General features: G+C 39.7%; 1 protein-coding gene across 1 annotated transcript in view; it reads right to left on the reverse strand.

Annotated features, from left to right (window-relative positions):
• Positions 1–1,194: 1,194 nt before the first annotated feature.
• LOC139709946 (laminin subunit alpha-5-like) overlaps positions 1,195–20,338 on the reverse strand; it is a gene marked incomplete at its 3' end in the record, with an annotated part of 126,050 nt that continues 106,906 nt past the window's right edge. Inside the window, 10 exon segments of the mRNA XM_071621897.1 lie at positions 1,195–1,325; positions 2,695–2,851; positions 4,319–4,480; positions 5,918–6,113; positions 10,002–10,298; positions 12,410–12,598; positions 16,289–16,312; positions 17,555–17,712; positions 18,748–18,906; positions 19,534–19,654. Of these exon segments, the coding sequence (XP_071477998.1) occupies positions 1,195–1,325; positions 2,695–2,851; positions 4,319–4,480; positions 5,918–6,113; positions 10,002–10,298; positions 12,410–12,598; positions 16,289–16,312; positions 17,555–17,712; positions 18,748–18,906; positions 19,534–19,654 (1,594 nt within the window).

Below are 20,338 nucleotides of genomic sequence, written 5' to 3' on the forward strand. Positions count from 1 at the left end.
ACAGAGTGTTTTACCTCTCACAAGAGGGGATTGTATGATTACAGTGGACTCCCGTTACAACGAAGTCCTCGGGACCGGCAGTTTTCTTTAGTTACATTGAAATTCTGTTTTAAGCGAACAAATAAGCAATAAAAATACATAGAGCTGATAATGTTGTGGCCTGAATTTTATTATATTGTAACCGGAATTTCGTTACAACCATGTTCATTATAACAGGAGTGCACTGTACACGCAAAATGGCATCAGACACCTACTGAGCCAAATCACCACCTATTAAGCTCAGCACGGCAAGAAGATGAAGTACAATTGCACGATTTATGGAACATATTGTCAGCCAACATTTGGAAACAATTAAAGATTTTCAATTAGTGAATGCGAGATACAATTAGTGATTTTCACTTACTGAATGCGAGATATATTTTTAGTACAGTCTCCTTTAATCTGGTAGTAACAACGCAAGCAGATCTCGCACGGAAGATTTTGATCGCTTCATCTATTGAACTGGAGAAGAAGACTTTGCCGTAACTGCTGCTACTGATCAGTCACTGCAACTCGTGCAACTTTATTAAAGATCAAAAAGTGGATTGTGCTCCCACCAAAAAGGCGACTCCAGGGTGACGTCCGAGACATTTCCAAACACGGTAACATCTAATTCGCCAAGAATTCAAAGAGATGCTGAAAATGATTGATTCTCTCAGGACTCCCCGGATACCAGGCTAGTTTCAGGCGACATCTCTACGACCAGCAAAGCCCAAGTCACTGCAAGGTTGCCATCTAGTCTATAAGCAAATGAGATGCAATGTACCCACCTACAGGGCCCTATGTGGCATTCAAGTGTAACTGTGTTGCAGGGCCAACAAAACCAGGGCCCCCCCCCCCCCCTAACTATTTTTTTTTCTTTTTCGCACAAGATATGGGAAAACACACTTTGGGCCCCCGCTTTTTTTTAAACCTGGAAGTGGCACTAGGAAGGTGCACAGAAGACTGTTTTTAGATTAATGAAACCCGGACATGGCAGCAGAAGTAGCGCTGAAGGCTTTTTTTTTTGGGGGGGGGGGGGGGGTTAGCTGATGAAACCCAGAAGTGGCCAGCAAAAATATAAACTGGGCCCTCCCCTCCCCACACACTTTTAAAAAGTGGTGCCAACCATGTGTTGGGACACAGCTGTAAGTAGGGAACATGCTGCAGACTCACCGTGCCTTCACTCAGCTCCAGCGAAGCAAAGTCCATGGCGGGTTTGGTCACCGAGAAGATGACGCCGTTCTTGACCCGCGGCTTGATGGACATCTGTACCTCCAGCTCGACATTGACATTGAATCCCGTTTCTGCGAGAACGAGGAACGAGGAAGGAGGAAAGATTGTTGTACACACGAAGAGTCTGACAAACATTATAAAATGTCAATAGTGGCCACTCAAGTACCCTTTAAAGGAATCGTACAGTTTTGGTTGAGACCTAATTTCAGGTTTCTAACATTTTTGGCGAGATAATGAGAAACCTCTTATGAAATATGAAAGAGCATGTAATTCCACGATGAATTCACCATTTATTTGATGAAGATCGGTTTTGAAATGGCTGAGATATCCAAAACAGAGCGATTTTAATAAGTGTAGGACCCACACTTTATCACAATCGCTTTGTTTTACTTTGTTTTTGGATGTTTCAGTCATTCTAAACCCGATTTTCATTAAATACACTTTGAATTCCTCTTTAAATGGTCTGCTCTGTACTGTTTCATAAGTGTTTTCTTGATATCTCGCAAAAAGTTAAAAGCCCAATTCTCATCTCCACCAATACTGTACCATCCCTTTAAAGACAGGTGGTCACTATATAGGCAGGTTTGTGGCTATTTGGACTTTATTCATTTCCTGGTACACACTGATTTATGTCATGTTATTCTTACTTGTGTGTTGACCTGTCTCTTGAGTTTTCTTTTTCCTTTCATCTTTTCCTTTTGCGCTTAGAAACATTGTATTAAGTGCATTACAAATGTAATGTGTTATTATTATTATTATGATCATTATAATTGCATGTAGTAGATGTAAACCTGTGTAGGGATGCGTGTACCCATGTAGGCCTATGGATGAATGTCACTTAACAGTTACTAATTACAACATTAGGCGCCTACTAAATTCCCATTACAACAAAAACAGCGGATTATAAAATAATTATCTTTTAACACAAGGGAAAATTAATTGAAATGAAGGGCAAAGTCAAACATTTCCTGACATCACTGCTGTCACTTTGTAATGTCTGTGCAAAATCTTCACTGTTACATGTTACCAAGGGGCAGTGAGCCATTTATATCCATGCTCTCTGACATTATTGTGAAGGCGACTTGCACTTGCACACAGTCTTGAGTTATAAACTTAAACTCAAGAAATAAATATACTCTGAAAGACAAATCCAGTCTCCAGAGCCTATGTTTCTCTTGCGTCTTCTTATTTATACATATCTGGACTTGGTACCTCCATATCAATCAATGAGCACACCGATCCCGAGTAGCTAAACACTGCTACACAACAGTACATCTCTTCTTCTCTTTCACAGAAAAGGGCAAAGCACAGCAGTAGAAGTATCGACTGCACAAACGCCAAGAGTTCAAAATTGAAACTGTCCTCCTGTCATCTGGATAAATCTAACTGCGCTGAATTTGAATAAAAACAAACAAACAAAACAACTATACAGCTACGTACCGGCAACCACGTAACCCTCAAACGGTCCAAAGTAGGCCCCAGGTTCGATGATCAGGCCACACTCAGAGGTCTCATAGTCGTCGATCGGGTTGGTGAACGGAACCCCATTATTGGCCAGGTCCTTCATGCAACCAAGCAAGCTGAACTGGCTGGCCGTCTGCACACGCATTGCACAAGGGGGTGAAGAAAATGTTATTCGTGATTTGGAAATGCACTTTCTAAGGACAGTGTATATCAGCATAATGGAAAGCATGATATTTTTGCGCCATGAAATCTTCACAAATCGCAACTCGCATTCAATACATACAGTGTAGACAAGTACCTTTGCGAGCATTTCAATTTTGTAAATCATGGCAATAATCACGAACATTTCTGGTTTTACAGTGTGGAGTACTGAAGGATACCTGTGACATCAACCAGCACTATGAGATGCGACTCAAACGAAGATTTAGGTATCAAAATAATCTTCCTGTACCTGATACCTCTCAAATTTCATTTCGGTGATGACCTTTGGTTGTGGGACTGGAAACAAAAATAAACACTCCCAAACTTGTTTCTCCTTATAACATGCAAACATTGTTCATTTCTATCCTTTGATACCACACTGCATTTCCACGCAAGTCCGGGCCTGACAAGTACATTCTTGGCTCAAATTAAGTGACCTTTGACCCTTATCAAAGATTCTAAATGTCTGTGTATATTTTCCTTATCCCGCTACTTTGTACCTCATAACATTTACAATCAGACGTTATCAGCTAAAATTAGCGAGCTTTAGATCTGCAACATGAACGCAAGACGACGCATTCTCCCGGGTCGAACGACGGAAACTGTTTACAGCAGCCTCGCGCATGTGCAGAACACCATTTGTGGCCTAATTAGCGTCGTCTTGGCGTTTGCGTCGTACATCTAAAGCTCACTATTACTGCTGAAGAGAGCATCTGAAGCCATGGTTCACTGACATCATTGTATTTATGTATTCACTGCATATGTATAGCTATCCTCCCTTTGATCCTGGTTATAGTTTTTCTGCTGCAGGTGTCCCAGGTTCTCCGATAGGCAGCAGGCTCTTAGAATGTCTGATCTCCAAATGACCCTGTCCAGTGGGTCAATGCGGGTCAGGCTGTACATCCTAATGTCAGCCATGACACATTCAGACTTGGGTCCCGTTTCATAAAACTTGTTATCAGTAACAACAACTGCAACATTTCTACATGTATGACAAATTTGCTCTCAGCCAATCAGATGCAAGGATTTCAGTAGCTTATAACAACTATCGTAACTTGTTAATGATGACAAGTTTTATAAAAACGGGTCCGGGTCTTCCTTGCTCTCCCAATGTCATCTGAAGCTTGGAATCGGCATACCAACTCCTATCAAGACTGGACCTTCGGAGCTCTAGTTATGCCTTCAAATGGCATTGTGCTCATGGTTTAGTGACCTTTGAACCTAACCTACTACTTTTGTCAGCTTGTTTCAGATAACTGTCAATGTTTTTTTGTATCCTGTTCGTCACGATGAAAGACATAGAGCGGCCTCACAGAAGCACTTTACTCTGCGAAAACTGGAGTAGCTGCTGTGCATTGAAAGAATTGACAAAACAAAAACAATGCTGCTTCCTACTCACAGGAACATCGCTGTCATCAACTGTCAAACTTGGATCCAAGCCGCCCCAGAAGAAATTTGTGGTCGTGGCCAGACTGGTGGCACCAGATCTGCTCTCTCCCGACTGGACCAGCTCCCCGTCAATGTACAGCTCACCGTTGCGCTTGCTCCGGTAGGTGCGGATCTGAGAGAGAGAGACGTACACGTACCACCCCCAAAAGAATTAGGTCAGACGAGAAGAGGAGATTACAGCTGTAATTTCCATCTGTGTTCATGGGCCGGGGCAAAGGTGCACCTGAACAGCCAGGGGGGGGGGGGGGGGGGGGCAATTTGGACTGTTCAGTCTTTTTCATTTCATGTACAAACATAACAGCCTGAAGAAAAATGCTCCGCAAACTATTTCTGTTTTGTACACCATCAAAATCATCAATCAATAATACCTTGATAATTCATTCATAGCCATTGCCATGGAGTTTCATATATCGTCACTGGGGTGACAAGAGCTTGTATCTCAATATATATTTGGTGAAAAAGACTTTTTTGGATTAATGGTCAGATATTTAGTTAAGTTATGTCCTGTCCAAATTCTAGCTGTCTTACCAAAAAAAAAAAAATGAAGCCACCACAGCATGCAAAACGAAAGGCTATCCCTTTTGATATAGTGCTTTGGCTGCCATGGTTTGTTTGCTCTTAAACATTTGACATTTTGAAGATATGAGGTCTTGTCACCCACCCCAGCGACGATATCCTTATTTGACCTACACACTGATGGAGACTTCAGAACAGGCAAAACACAAGGACCTCATTCTCAAATAGAGCTTTCCTGGAAAAAACAAAAAACAAACTCAGATTTTATTTGCTTGTTGCCAGTGCTTCTTTTTCTTCATAGGGTAAGAGATAGTTGAACATGTATTTCCTATCTATCCTACTGAAGGTCCAGTTTTTAAGAAACTGCTACTACTGTGTGAGAGACTCCCAACTGAACTCTCCTGATTGAGGTAGGAGATCTCCCACTCACAAACCAATTTCACAAAATCTCCCGCTCTAGCTGTGTGCCCCATACTGAAGATGTAATGTCCTTGTTTTTGACATAGCCTGGTATAATCCTTTTTAAGTTATCGAGTCCTAGAAGCCACCATTTCTTAGCTTTGATGTTGTATCTGTCCATTATAACTTTTCCCTGTTCATTATATAATACTACTTTTCCCTATTCAATGCGGATATTTCACGAGGTATAGAAGAAAAATTTCTCCTTCATTTCAGCCATGTTGTGGTAACTTACCTTGGTGGCAGTATCATCCAAGAGCCTCAAAATTGCTTCCATTTGTAGCTGACTAATTTCACTGTTGCTGTCTTCAATATCGGTAAATCTTTGAATCATTTTTTTTTTGTCTCGTCTGATTTTGTGCAGATACATTGACTTGATCTGATTTCATCTCATTTTTTTCTCTTTGATATAGAATTACGTAGTAACAGTCATATTCATTGTTGCCAATTTAAGGAGGACAAAGTGATTGCTAACTGCAGCAAAATCACTCAAGGATTTGATGGCTTTTTGCAAAAGCATGGTGCCACCCTTCCCCCCCCCCCAAAAAAAAAAGGTCAAGAGATTTGCATGTACCGTGTGCCACTGGGCATCATTGATGGTTCTCCCGTCCGCGGGGCGGAGCTCCAAGTTCCCACTGCCGAGGTTGAAGACCATTACGGGAATGCCGTCTTCCAGGTAGAGGGCCAGTATGTCAATCCTGTTAGTGTCGGAGCCGTAGTAAATCAGCCCGTTGCGAGCCCCCGTGCGCACAGACACCGAGATGTTTTGACTGGGGCGCGGCAGGGAGAACCAAACAAATTGAATCTCAAAAAATACAGATAGCAACAATGAACAAATTGATATGATGATGACGATGATGATTATGATCTGTATGAGCCAGAAAAACTGGCTTTGCTAGAATGTTCATTTTCAAGGTCCCCCAGCCTTCAGCTTTGATTGAACTTAAAAAAAAAGATGAAGTGCATGCAACTCGGTAATTAGATTGAATACTGACCACGCCATACATTCTGGGAGTAAAACATTTCACAATATGGGAATCATAAGACAGGTTGATTTTGTTATTAAAAACCACAGTGACAAATTCTTTTTAACCCTAAAGGGGCGGGGCAATATCCGCTCCCCCTTAACAAGTCTCATGCAACTTTTGAGACCAAATTTGCAACGTCCGAGCATATTTTTTAAACGGCATGTCGTCCCAAAACGGGCACAATTTTTGTGATTTTGTGTACGGTACATTTCCTATGGAAAGCATTGCTCTGTCATGAAAGTCATAAAAACCTGATTATTTTTACAATTGATCACTTTCATTGATTAATTTTATGCTAATCACGGTAGAAAAGTGGTCAGTGACAATTTCCAATAAAAAAACAAAGAAAAAATAGAAGTTGAAAAACAAAGAAATACATAAGAAATTCTGAAAACAATAAAATAGATAAGAATTGAAATGACTTTTGGAAGTTTTTGTGATGTACAATTGTTGAATATGCCAAAAAAGATTTACAGACCAAAAAGTAGGCTCTCAATGCTTTTTATCAGGCTAAAATATGATCTTGAGCTTCATTTGCATAATTGATTAATTAAAATCAAATATTGATTGTTTCAAATTAGAACTATCACTCAATGTGATTAATACCCCCACCTAACACTGAGGGAGTAAGCTCAACCAGCAATAACTTTGTATGCTTTTAATTGAAAAAAAAAATAGAAACCATGGCAATATACAATTGTATGAAGAGTTTGTTTGCAAAAACCGATAAGTCCATATTTGCCAAATGGAGGTCAAGAAAAATAAAGAGAATAATGAGAAAATTTTTGCTTCTTTTGACCATAACTTTAAAAATATACCTTTTTATGTAGTGACCAATATATCATTTAAAAGGTATTATTTTGTACTTTATGACAGAGATCATACTTCAAAATCTTCAAAAATGGACTTATCGGTTTTTGCAAACAAACCCTTCATATTGTTCAACATTGAACAAATGTCTATCTTGCTCACTGATAGTCACATGTGCCATACTCAAGTCAAATGCTCAAAACCTGATGGAGTAAGATAAGTAAATTGGCAATTTCTATGATTTTCATTAAAAAATGTTACCATGGCAACACAATGTTTGACATAACAAAGAATGAAGTTTGCACGTCTACATATCACAGCTATCACATGTGCCACGTTTCAAGTCAAATGCTCAAAAGCTGAGGGAGTTAGCTGAATTCATATCATTGCATAATTTTCATTCAAAATATGCAGTTACCATGGCAACACATTTTTCAATGATGAAAGATAAATTTTGCATATCTACTTGTAGGTTATACCAAGATCACATATGCCAAATTTGAAGCCAAATGCTTAAGTCAAAAACTGAAAGAGTTAGCTCAACCACAATTTTTGTATGATTTTCATTCAAAAATACTGTTACCATGGCAACACATTGTTCAACAATGTGGAAAAATGAAGTTTGCACATCTTCGTGCTATAATGGTCACATGTTCCAAATTTCAAACCATACGCTCAAAGACTGAGGGAGTTAACTGAATCCATAGTATTTTTGTATGATTTTCAATCAAAATATGCTGTTACCATGGCAACACATTGTTCAACAGTGACGAAAGATTAAGTTTGCACATCTACGTACCATAGCCGTTACATGTGCCAAATTTCTAGTCATACACTTAAAGACTGAGGGAGTTAACTGAATCTGTAGTATTTTTGTATAATTTTCAATCAAAATATGCTGTTACCATGGCAACACATTGTTCAACAATGACGAAAGATTAAAGTTTGCACATCTATGAACTATAGTTGTCACATGTATTAAATTTCAAGCCAAGTGCTCATAGAGCAACATTTTGTTAGATTTCTTAAAAATTTGCCGTTGCCATGGCAATGCATTATGCAACATTCACGAAAAAGGCGTCATGCACATCTTTATTCGATAGTGGTCCCATATGCCAAATTTGCGGTCAATTGCTCAAAAAATGAGAGAGGGGAGTTTGATCCACCAGTTTTTATGAAAATATGCCGTTGCCATGGCAACGCATTATGCGATACTAACAAAAAAGGTGTTTTGCCCATCTACCTTTGATAGTGGTCACACATGCCAAATTTGGGGTCGATTGCTCAATAAATGAGAGAGTAGTTCGATCCACAACATTTTACAAGATTTTTACAAAATTTACTGTTGCATGGCAATGCATTATGCAATATTATAAAATGGGCTCAAGAATGTAGCCAATTGGAAGCGCTGAAATGAGTCACGTGTGCGTACATTAATTTCTCACTAACATGCACGGCCTGACGTCACAATGTTTACACTAGCAGTGCGCACTCAATCAGTTGTTACAAGTGCGTCGCGTGCTACTATACGCACTGTCAATCCTGTAAACAACTTCTAGTTCGGGCTGCCGGCCGGTCTTTCTTGTGTGCATAACATGTGGCGTACGTATACTCTTATACGTACAGTATATGTGCGGGATTTCCGAGTGCGACGTGCGTAAATGTCTGGGACGAACATCTTCGGACATCTTGACTCTTGAGCGAGTGCTACATGTAGCTGACTGGTATTGACCCACACAGGTACGTGAAAAATGCTGTTAGTTTTCGACCCATTTTATGAAACAAATGATGCACAGGATTATTTTGTGGCGTTCACTAACGTATTCTATCCTGTGCATCATTTGTATACTAACGAAAAAGGTTGTATTGCACATCTTCCTTTGATAGTGGTCACACATGCCAGATTTGGGGTTAATTGCTCAAAAAATGAGAGACTAGTTCGATCCACAAGTTTGTATGAAAATATGCCGTTACCTTGGCAACGTATTATACGATAATAACAAAAAGGTGTCTTGCACATCTGTACCTTTGATAGTGGTCACACATGCCAAATTTGGGGTCAATTGCTCAAAAAATGAGAGAGGAGTTCGATCCACAAGATTTTGCAACGGACCGACCGACCAACCGACCGACCGACCGACCGACCGACCGCCAAACCGCCCGACCGCCCGACCACCCGACCGCCCGACCGACCGACCGACCGGCCACCCGACCTCAGAGTGATTCCTCTATACCCCCCCTACACACTATGTGTGGGTGGGGGTATAAAAAATATTGTAGCACAATCTTGTAGATTATGACGTGGGTGTCATGCATGCCAAATTTTGTCACGATTGCACCTCTGATGGACGAAATCTCGGGGGGGGGGGGGGGCGGAATCCGCCCCCCTCCGGTCTTAGCATAGCCAAAAAAGCCCGGCCTGATTAGGGTTAAGAGAAAGATGATATCCCACCTCATTATCGTATACAGCGCAATTTGTATTAAGGAATGCAAATAATTTAGAGAGAATCATTCAGCTTGCGTAATTTGTGAAAATAATGTCTCCAAACATTGTGTATGAAATCTTATGGTAATACACTTCAAGAGTTTTGAAAATAGAAATGAATTTTTGGGTGTCCGAGCATTTGATGGAAAACTATAGTATCATTTTTTTCCCTCCATAATAAAGAAGTTCCTGTTTTATTTTACTGAGGAAAGGTCAAAATCACCTATCTCTACAACATACCAGCTTATGAAAGAAATCTTATTTTCAGGGTTGCAAAAGAGGGACAGACAAACTTTACACCCAGTGTCCCAGACGCCTGAAATAATATGACTCACGTTTGTCGATACTCTCTGCTCAGCGTGGGGAATTCCTGACGACTGTGTTGCAAGATACCAAACTGCACGGCATCGTTGTTGGACGGGTCCGACGAGTCGAGATCGGGATCCCGCGAGAGGGCGCAAGGGCGGTCCATTGGAGGAGTCTCCCGGGTCGTGGATGGGGCGGACGTCACGGCTACGGTGGTGGCAGACGGGGGCTGGACTATCGGGATTGTTGCGTTGCTCGACAGAGTCAAGTCGCAGAAGCCATAGAAGGCATTCAGGTCAGATAAACGATCGGCGAAGGTGATTTTCCTGGTTGAATGCATGATGTAAGAATGATTAAAAAAGAATCAATTAGTTTCAATGGCATTCTAAAGCAAACTGATAACTTGTTCATTCACACAATGCTAAAAAGAATCTTTTTGCCTATTATTTCAAGCATTCAGTATTCTATCAATGATCTACATTTATGATATGCTCAATATTTATGGAATGTTTGATTTGTGTTCTGGATATACATATTGTACATACAGTACATGTATTTTCTGAGATATTAGCATGGCCCCATCAAAACTGAAATGCAGTATGACAAAGTTATTCATATCAATAACTCATGTGTCAAGTTGTTTGTGTTTTATTGCCCATCCATGATAAAGAGCCATGGGCATACATACTTGGGTGGGATTCGATTACCCACTGTCACTGGTTATTGGGCAGCAGCTCTGTATCAATTTGCGTGCATGTCAACAAGTCTTTTTCAGCCAATGGCATCTTGACATCATGATGAGGTAATTTAACAGTCATCGATGATTGTGTCCATATTGTAACAATTTTTTTTTCTGATTTTACTGAAACTTTTTCTCGGCTTACTTTACAGCTGTATTTTGTTTTTAAAGGAAACCCAAACACGAAGAGCAATTAATGTAGATTGAGTGAAAGCAGCAACATTTAATAGTAGAACACATCGGTGAAAGTTTGAGGAAAATCAGGCAATTGACGAACAAGTTTTGAATTTTTAAAGTTTTGGTGTTGGAACTGCTGGATGAGGAGACTACTAGAGGTTATGACATATACATGTATGTGGACAACAATATAAAGAAAATATAAAAAAATTCCCCAAAAATTCATTTTCATGAAAATTACACAGTCCATCAACTTGATACTGACAATTCCAATTAGAAAATTCCACCAAAAAATGCATTTTTCTAGCATAATGAAAGAGCACTCGAGTAACTGCTTTCAGAAAGCAGGGGGAATACATTAAATTGTAATTGCTACCCTTAACATACATGTATGTATGTCAGTATCAAGTTGATGGAATGTGTAATTTTCATGAAAGATTAATTTTTTGTGGAATTCCCTTTATATTTTCTTTACATAGTTGTCCACAAATGATGCTATAACCTCTAGCAGTCTCCTTATCCAGCAGCTCCGACACCAAAACTGTAAAAATTCAGAACTTTTGCATCGATTGTCCGATGTTCTTCAAACTCTCACTGATGTGTTCTACTAATGTTGCTGCTTTCAGTCAATCCACATTTCTCTTTGGGTTTGGGTTTCCTTTAATAATAAACTTCAGCACTGAGTGGCATTTCAATCTTTCTTCAACACTTTTAAACAAAGTTAACTGTTATGGACAGTGTGCTGGAGTTTGCATGGTGACTGATCTGCATGATGAATAATTATGCACATCGATGAATGAATCATATTCACATTGATCTGACCTCCGACCTGCAAAATGGGGATGATCTGGCTAAGTAGTAGGCAAAAGAAAAAGCATTTCCCATCGGAGTGCGTCGTAAGCTTATTAAGAAAAACAGGAAACTCCTGTTAAAACAAGAGCTGGGAAAGGGCGAAAATTCAGATTCTTTCCTCCAAAATCAGAATGGTTGAGAGGTGTGCATGGATGTACAAATGTTCCAAAAAGGGAAGCAGACAAACATTTCTGAATATTACGCCATCTTCATGAAGACATTAAATATGTACAAATGCAGTATCACTGTAACAATAAACCCTTTTTTTTCTGATTCTGATGTCTATAGGGGTACCATAAGACACAATATTTTTGCGAGTTGCCTCCAAGATTCAATGCGTATAGTATAGACAAGAACTTTGATGTGCATTTTAATTTTGCGAATCTTGGCTCTCGCGAAATTCACGAAAGCAAAATGCACGCGAACATTCCTCCTATTACAGTGATTGGGTAGGGTAAAATCCAATCACACAGTGATTATGATTGTTATTTTCTTAGTGCTTATGTCACATTCGATCCAAAGCTTTTTGTAGTTTCATTTGAACACCATTTCAGAGACAGGGGTGGAATGTTGAACCACACCGCTCATATTTCCCAAACCTGCAACAATGCCTTTAAAGCATCAATCCCCCATCCCCCCCCCCTTCTGGCACGACCTCCTAGTACTCACTCAAACTTGCTTGTCATGTCCGCCAGACAGCCGACAAACCTCGCCGTGGAAGCTCCCGGGGGGAGGGTCATGGCACCAAAGTCGTAGCCCTCCGGCACGCCACCCACGTATAGCTCCGCATCGGTCACCATGCGTCTGCTGCCGAAGTTCTCGAGTACTTCCGGTCCGTCGTCAACCGACAGAGAGAGCCTACATAGAAGATGCGTTCGTAGATAAAAAGAGGCATTCCAGACAATTCTTACAATTTCATGTCATGTACTGTAGTGCACAAATTGATAGTGCCATGTATAGATTTGTGGATTTATTGCGGTCATGGAGGCATAAGCAAATAAACCAATACAATGAAAAACCCCAAACACAATACGCTGAACAAGAATTACAACATAGGAGACTCACATATTCCAGTAATGTAGCAATGTAATTCCATTACAATACCACTTGCTTGACAAGTTCACCTGGGTAGAATTCATACATACTCTCTATTGCTCTGATTCCTTGAGCACTCAATCATGCATTCTTACTGTGAAGCTGCTATGTCATCATCTCTGTTCATTGCGATTTGCTACAAATATTTGAAAACATTGTTATTCCTCAACCCAATCCCTACAAACTCTAAAACTGTTCCATGTATAACCAATTTACAGACGTTCAAATGCAAAAGTCTGAAAAAAAAAAAATCATCTGCGGGTCTTCCTTGACAAGATGTAAGGGAGGGGGTAAAATCTCATGATTTCAAGCAGAAACTTGCAACATAGGGGCTCCTGTAGGGCCACCTCTGCCACAGTCGTGAGTGTCACAGGTTCCTTATTTTATTCTCTCGCTCATTGAGTCATCTCATCCAAATTACTCCACATACAAAAGGTACTTGTTTAGTCCCTGGCAAGGCTGTATGAAACACAGAACTGATTTCTTATTCCTTGCATTGTATTATAACAGGACTGGGAGTTTCACCCACTCCGGTCCGCATATGAGCTATACCCCCGGTCCCCCACGGGGACCATACAAAACCAGTTTGAACAACATTGTATCTCTTGCCCCAAAGAGTAATTCTTGTCAAGTTTGGAGAAAAATCAAGCCATCCATATTCAAGGAGAAGACAAAAATCTAGAATCTGACTGCTGAAAACTAACGATACCACAAATGACAAACAAACAAACAAATAAACAAACAGCAACATCACAGAGAAAGTACATAATTGCTGAATATTTATCCAGGCATATGTGACATGGTACCACTTGTTCATGTGAAAAGATGAACCTCATCCACATGTTGAACACAATCTACTTGTATCATATGATACAAAAACTTTTCATGCAACAAGACCCCAGTAGCATAATGTACATAAGGTGCCCATGTCATGCAAATACAAAGTGCAGAGTGCTCATAACTACAGGAGTATTCTGTACCCCGGAAGCATGCAATACTTTGTGGAGATTATACAATAAGACTACCATGCTTTCCTTGACTACTTTGGTTCAGCCCTTAGGGTGCAGACGCCTGCATGAGCACCAGCTGACATACTGTATATGCCAAATATTTTGCGAGATTATCATTCCCGCAATTGCTCAAGTTGGGTGCTATATGCAACTCTCAAACACATGAATATATTAAATCTGATCCCAACATGATTGCTAGGAGCATGCATACATGTTTTCTTTCAGTACCGTTCTCCATACTCGCCAATTCAACCACTCACAGAATAGTTGGGGGAGTCCTGATTCATGAAATTCAATTCGCTAAACAAATGGCATACAGTATTATGCTATAGGATGAACCAATGCAAAATCAAGGTACGCTATATACACTGTCCCTCAAATACACTTCCCATTACACTCAGCAATCCCTGTTGTTGATAACATAAATGAAAATATTCCCACCATGCACGCTGTAGGGTTCTCATCACATGTGTATCTATACACAGATACACATTCACACTGACAAAAACATCAAAAGAACATGAACACATACACACACATACATACAAAACATGAAGATACATACGTACACATGACCTTGGCACATACCAACGTATACTTTAAATAAAGCTCTCCCAATTGACTTTGTAAAGAGTCAAGACTTCTTCAGTGATAACCTATGTATAAAGGCCATCTATCTACAATGGCCGCAGTGGCTTTTTCGATCTTCTTTAGGTTGGTCCTCGCAAACAGGTTGTCATTGAATCTTGCACATGATATGAAAATATCGCTCATGCTCATGAAAGCTGGTCTAAGCTCTGACTCCTGCCGGAATTTGAATATGTTTATAACTTTTACCTCAATGCTAAGATAGAGAACACAGTGGTGATAATCAGTTGTTTCGTTTTGTTTGTTTTTTCCCCCTTCCAATCCCAGCATCAAATTCATTTTCTACTGGGGGAAAAAAAAATTAATGGAATACATGAATTCAGTCTTTCTTTTATTACTTAGAAAACATCAAATGATGTCTCATATCATAGGGTTCCAGTCACAAGTCAAAACAGAAAAACCTGTATTTTCCCATCCATGTTTTTTTTTTTTTAAATGTGTTGCAAGAACCTAGCAATACAGATTTTTTTTTTGAGGGGACAGAGTTTTTGCTAATAGATTATTGACCAAGAACATGATTTCTATACTTTTTGAGCACAAACCAATGGGATGTTTAGGAGCTGATGACATAATCTCATTGAACAATTTGCATACTATGAGATTGGAATTAATAACACTATTCACTAAAAACACATGTAGGGAGGGACTTACACCTCTGCATTTCTGAATGTCAGAAAATATGTCAAACTTCCGGAGCTTTCTGGTTGTCCGTTCAATTCTGATGAAACTTCTCTTGTTACGTTCTGGTGATTTTTTTTTTCTCCGTGTACAAATGTGTAAGTGTCAATTTTGATGTGATGTATACAATTACACAATACAAAGCACCGTCACTTGTTTTTCCCCTCCTACACAAACTGGAAATCTGAAACACACTATCCCATAGTGCCTTGCCAGATGTCCATTCCATCTTCCCATTGCATATCTATAAACCAGTCAAGACCTATTGAAAAAGAAGGAGGAAAAAAAAAAGGTTCTACTTCTTCTAGCTTGGTGCGAAGTGCTAAGTGCTCATTAAAACGGGTCAGTGTAGGAGTGCATAAAAAGGTAGAGGAAGAAAAAAAAAAGGGAACTTGATGGGGGGAAAGAAGTCCATCACACGATGTGACTCCATGCAGGAAAGTGCAACCTCAGAGTAAGGCTGCCCACATCAGCCCTACATCTCTACAAACTGCCCGTTTATGGACCTTCAATTTAAATCTTTATGTGCCACGTTTGCATACCTGATTCAGTCGAGGGCATGCCAACTTCGCATATTCTGCTCAAACGCACAATCCCCGCCCAAATCGATTGATAAATTGCCAAATGTCACAGTACTATGAAAAGCGTTTCTCATAAATCCATTCCTGTCACATGCAGCTGGTATTTTATGTGGCGATTGACTATCAGGTCATGTTCTCTACTAGATTTGCAACTAAATTCTAAGTTTCTCTTACTGTTTTGTGTGCAAAAGTCATGCCTCTTATACAATAATGTAGCTACTGGTCAAATGAAAGAAAAGCAATCATATATTTCTTGTACAATTTACATTCACATCAAAGCAAAGCTTGATTTTCTCTACAACTTTGCTCATTACATATCCAGGGTAACAAAAATAAAGATTACACAGATTTCAAAAATAAGAATGTTTTCCCAACAGCATGACTATGTTGCTATCTCAGAATAATGTGGCACAAAGGGGTTTGCACCATGGCACATAGAGACTTAAACAAAATCAGAAAATGACAATAAAGAATCAAAAAAGGGGGGAGGGCGAACCACGCTAAAATGAAGCAAAGTGTGCAACAAGACTACTTACTGATTGTCAGCAGAATTTGCTGGGCTAGTTAGTAAACGTTGAAGGCAGAAGGCAATTAATTGTACAGTCAGAAAAGTGAAAACTAAACAATACATCTAACATTGCAAGGCTACGGAGGACAGCTACAAGGTAATACAGATGAACTGAAGAGCAAGACAAGGGTGATGAAGGTGATGAAAATATTCAAGCAAATATCATGGTATGGACCAACTTCTCATGGCGGATATGATAATACACATATATAGGAAATCTCTCAGAGGTACCAATAATTTGCTCACACAACAAAGCGTTTGAAGAATAAGATATGGGTTCTACAAATTGTATATATATTTGTAGTAAAGAGAAAAGGGAAATAAAAACACATGAAAGGGCCTCACGGCAACAGGCAAGATAAAAAGTAAAGGTTGTCTTTCAAAACTTGTTTAGTCATTCAGTTTATAGATATATATATAGCATGTAGCATGTACATATAGTACATCTGCACAATATGTGTCTATCAATCTATCCTTCTACACATCAATAGATAGATAGATAAATAGATAGATAGATAGATAGATAGATAGATAGATAGATAGATAGATAGATAGATAGATAGATAGATAGATAAATAAATAAATAAATAAATAAATAAATAAATAAATAAATAAATAAATAAATAGATAGACAGATGAATAATAGATGAATAAAAAGAGATGCTATACAAGATAGACACAGAGTAAGAGATATATAGACAGATACATCATAGATAGATACATACTATATTCAAAAATATCACAGCATGAGAGTTAGAGCATTTTTTACATCTAATACGATAGAAATGCATACCAAGTACTTCAGACACTAATGCAAATATGAGCAAGCATCCAATACAAAAATAGAGATAGGTATGAAGTACCCTGGATGCAAAATGAACCTAACTATGACATTCTGAGTGCTAAATACACAGACAGATATGAGAGGGGACAACACAAAGTTTGCACAATTTGCACAAATTCTAGCCAACTTTTAATATCTGTACATTAATATCTGCAACATGAAACTTACAGTAACTAAATCCAGCATTCTGTTCTCATAGCTTCTAGTTAGTATATAGATAGGTTTCTCTCTTTCTATTTTTTGTCTTAACCCTTTGCATGTTTTAAGTGCAAATTTGGTGGTGTAAACCTCATAGCATTGTAAACACTGGCCAAAGTCGCTGACAATAAAAGGGTTAATGTTTTGTTACTATGAGGGTCAGAGTAACAGGAAAGGGAAATTCTATCATACCTGGAGTTGGATCTCTTTGACGGTCGCTTGAGGTTGATGGTATGCCACATTCCGTCGTCGTAGTCGCTTCGGGGCGTGAGCAGCTCCGTAGACGCGCCATTGTACTGGGCGATGGCTAGCACGGCACCATTACGAATCATCAACGCGATGGAAGCGTCCTTCCAGTAAAAAGTGAGAAAGGAGAGGAGGTGAATTGCTTTGGTCTGTTTTTTTATCTCGACTAATTGACAAGAGTTCCAGGAGATTGAACCCGTTCCGGTTAAATGCTGTCTCGAGTGAGGCACTTTACTCACTCTTACGCTCCATGCAGAAATATAACCCATAGAACAATCATTTCTTGTCAAGAAAAGAACTTGTAACAGGATTTATAATTCCGCAGGTAACTTGTTAGAGGATTTATAAACCCTCAGGGAACTTTTCAGGAGTTATATTCCCGCAGGGAACGCGTTAAAGAATTTATAATCCAACAGGGGACTTGATAGAGGATTTATAAACCTTCAGGAAACTTTTTAGTGAAGTTCTAATCACGCAGGGAACTCGTTAAAGGATTTATAATCCAACAGGGAACTTGATAGAGGATTTATAAACCTTCAGGGCACTTTTTAGAGAAGTTCTAATCCCGAAGGGAACCAGTCAAAGGATTTATAATCCCACAGGGAACTTGTCCCAGAAGCCACTAATAACTTGATGGGCATCTTGTCCTGGAGATTACTGTCCAAGAACCTATCCCAGTGGATACTGTGCAAGTGGAAACTGTCCAGCATCACTCTAGTCCATAGAAAACTTTGCACACCTGAAACCTGTTGTACAAAACTCTTTTAACTGAGAAAAACTCTGGTGAATATGATTCTGCCCTTGACTTTAACACAGGTAAACACTCTGTTAAAAGTTTTCTAGGGTAAAAGGTTTTATGCAACAGGTCCATGGATGTCAGTTGCCCTCCACTGGTTCACATAATGCAATTATTTCATGATAAATTTGATTATGGTAGTGATGGTTATCTATTCTCAAAGACCACTCTCTGAGAGGAGCCCATTCAAGTGGTTACTGTCCCAGTGGAAACTGTCTAGACAGGGAAAACTGTCCACGCCTCATGGCACATGCCAGTAGTCCTCCACTGGCACACATAATGTGGCTGTACATTGTGATTACACGACCATCTAATCTAAACCTCACAAGAAACCGGGACGCACCTTGTTTGCATTGGCTGTAAAGAGCATTAGACCGTTGGGTTCCTCGGTGCGGAATCGCAAGAGGAAGTCCCCATCTGCCATCAGGTCGACGCCCGCTGCACCAGCCAACATCTGGGTGAAGCCACCAATAGGGCCGGCGAATGACACGACCCTGATATCCTGTTGTAGTAAAAGTTTACATAAATGATTAATTCAAGCTACCAAACAATTTAAGATTTTGACAATATTTATTGATAATAACGATAATAATAACAACAATAATAATAATAATAATAATAATAATAATAATAATAACGATAAAAAACAACACTTACATAGCACTTAATAATAGTAAACAACTAAAGAAATGGTGTGAAATCAAATGGACTAAAGAGGGATACTAGTAATTTCTTCAAATTGGGCATGAGGTGAGCAAGATTTTGAGTTTACCATGTTTCAGCATGAAAGTAATATTGGTTGCAACTGCATGTGCAGGCTAGCTGATGTTATGCTGCATGTAACTACCCACTCTTCCACTAATTTGTGAAGAAAAAATCACATGCATGTTTATAAAGTTAATATTTTGCCAATATAATGATAATGAGATGATCATTTTGGGGGCAATATCCCAGGGCTTCAGAGGGTAAGAGGGGCGCTTATGAACAAAAAACTCTTCACTGCCACTGCCATCTGACTAGACTGTTTACCTCCTTTGTTCATCTCAATGAGGCAGGGGTGACCAGGGCTACAGATATGGAGTAGCAGCTCCCTTTGACCTTTGACCTTCTGACCTACGCCAGGACTTACCTGCTTGACACACGCCGGGAAGAAGCCGGCCGTCTGAACTTCCCGGCTAGTCAGATCCACGCTCTGCGCACTGATGACGATGGAGTCGAGGCAGCCACGGAAACGCTGTCGCGTCACTTGCCTGAATGCCACAGAGAAGCAGGTTACACGTCACTCTCAAAGTACTTTGACCAGTAACATCGGTTTAGATATATGATCGGTTTTTGTCAACTGGTAGAAAACATCGTATGCTCTAACCTCAAGGTATGAAATAAGATTTCTTCAAAACATTTCTGACACTAGTTTTCTTTATGTGTTTGCTATGAGAGCATTGAATGCTTAGAAGCAAGCAACCTCCATAGCAAGGACTTTAAGTCCCCTCCACGGGACTAGACAACGGGGATAACGTGTCTTGCCCAAGGGCATGACTGTCTAAGCCAGGGCACTTGAACCAAGAACCTTGTGATTAAAACTCTGCGATCTTATCCACTGAGATACTGTAAAACAAGTAACGTTTATAAAATGTGCTTTTTAATTCTGTGAATTTCACAAAATTAAAACGTTCACGAAAGTTCTTGCCTACACTTTATGCATTCAATGGCAGTGACAATTCGTGAAAATTTCATGCTGCAAAAGAGGCAGTTGACTCCAATTCACAAAAAACTTCATGCACTTTTCTCCGGGGCAATCCATCTCGTAAACTCTTCAGAAGGACAGTGGGATGAGGAACACGGGAGAGAAGACATATCGTCATCTCAGAAAGTAACTATTGCAGAGACTCCAACCCAAGCACCTTCTGAACTGGAGATTCTCCCGCCTGAAACCC

The sequence above is a fragment of the Diadema antillarum genome, unplaced genomic scaffold (genome assembly GCF_040938485.1).
Source record: "Diadema antillarum isolate AM-2024a unplaced genomic scaffold, OU_Dant_1.0 seq00001482_RagTag, whole genome shotgun sequence".
Lineage (NCBI taxonomy): Eukaryota > Metazoa > Echinodermata > Echinoidea > Diadematoida > Diadematidae > Diadema > Diadema antillarum.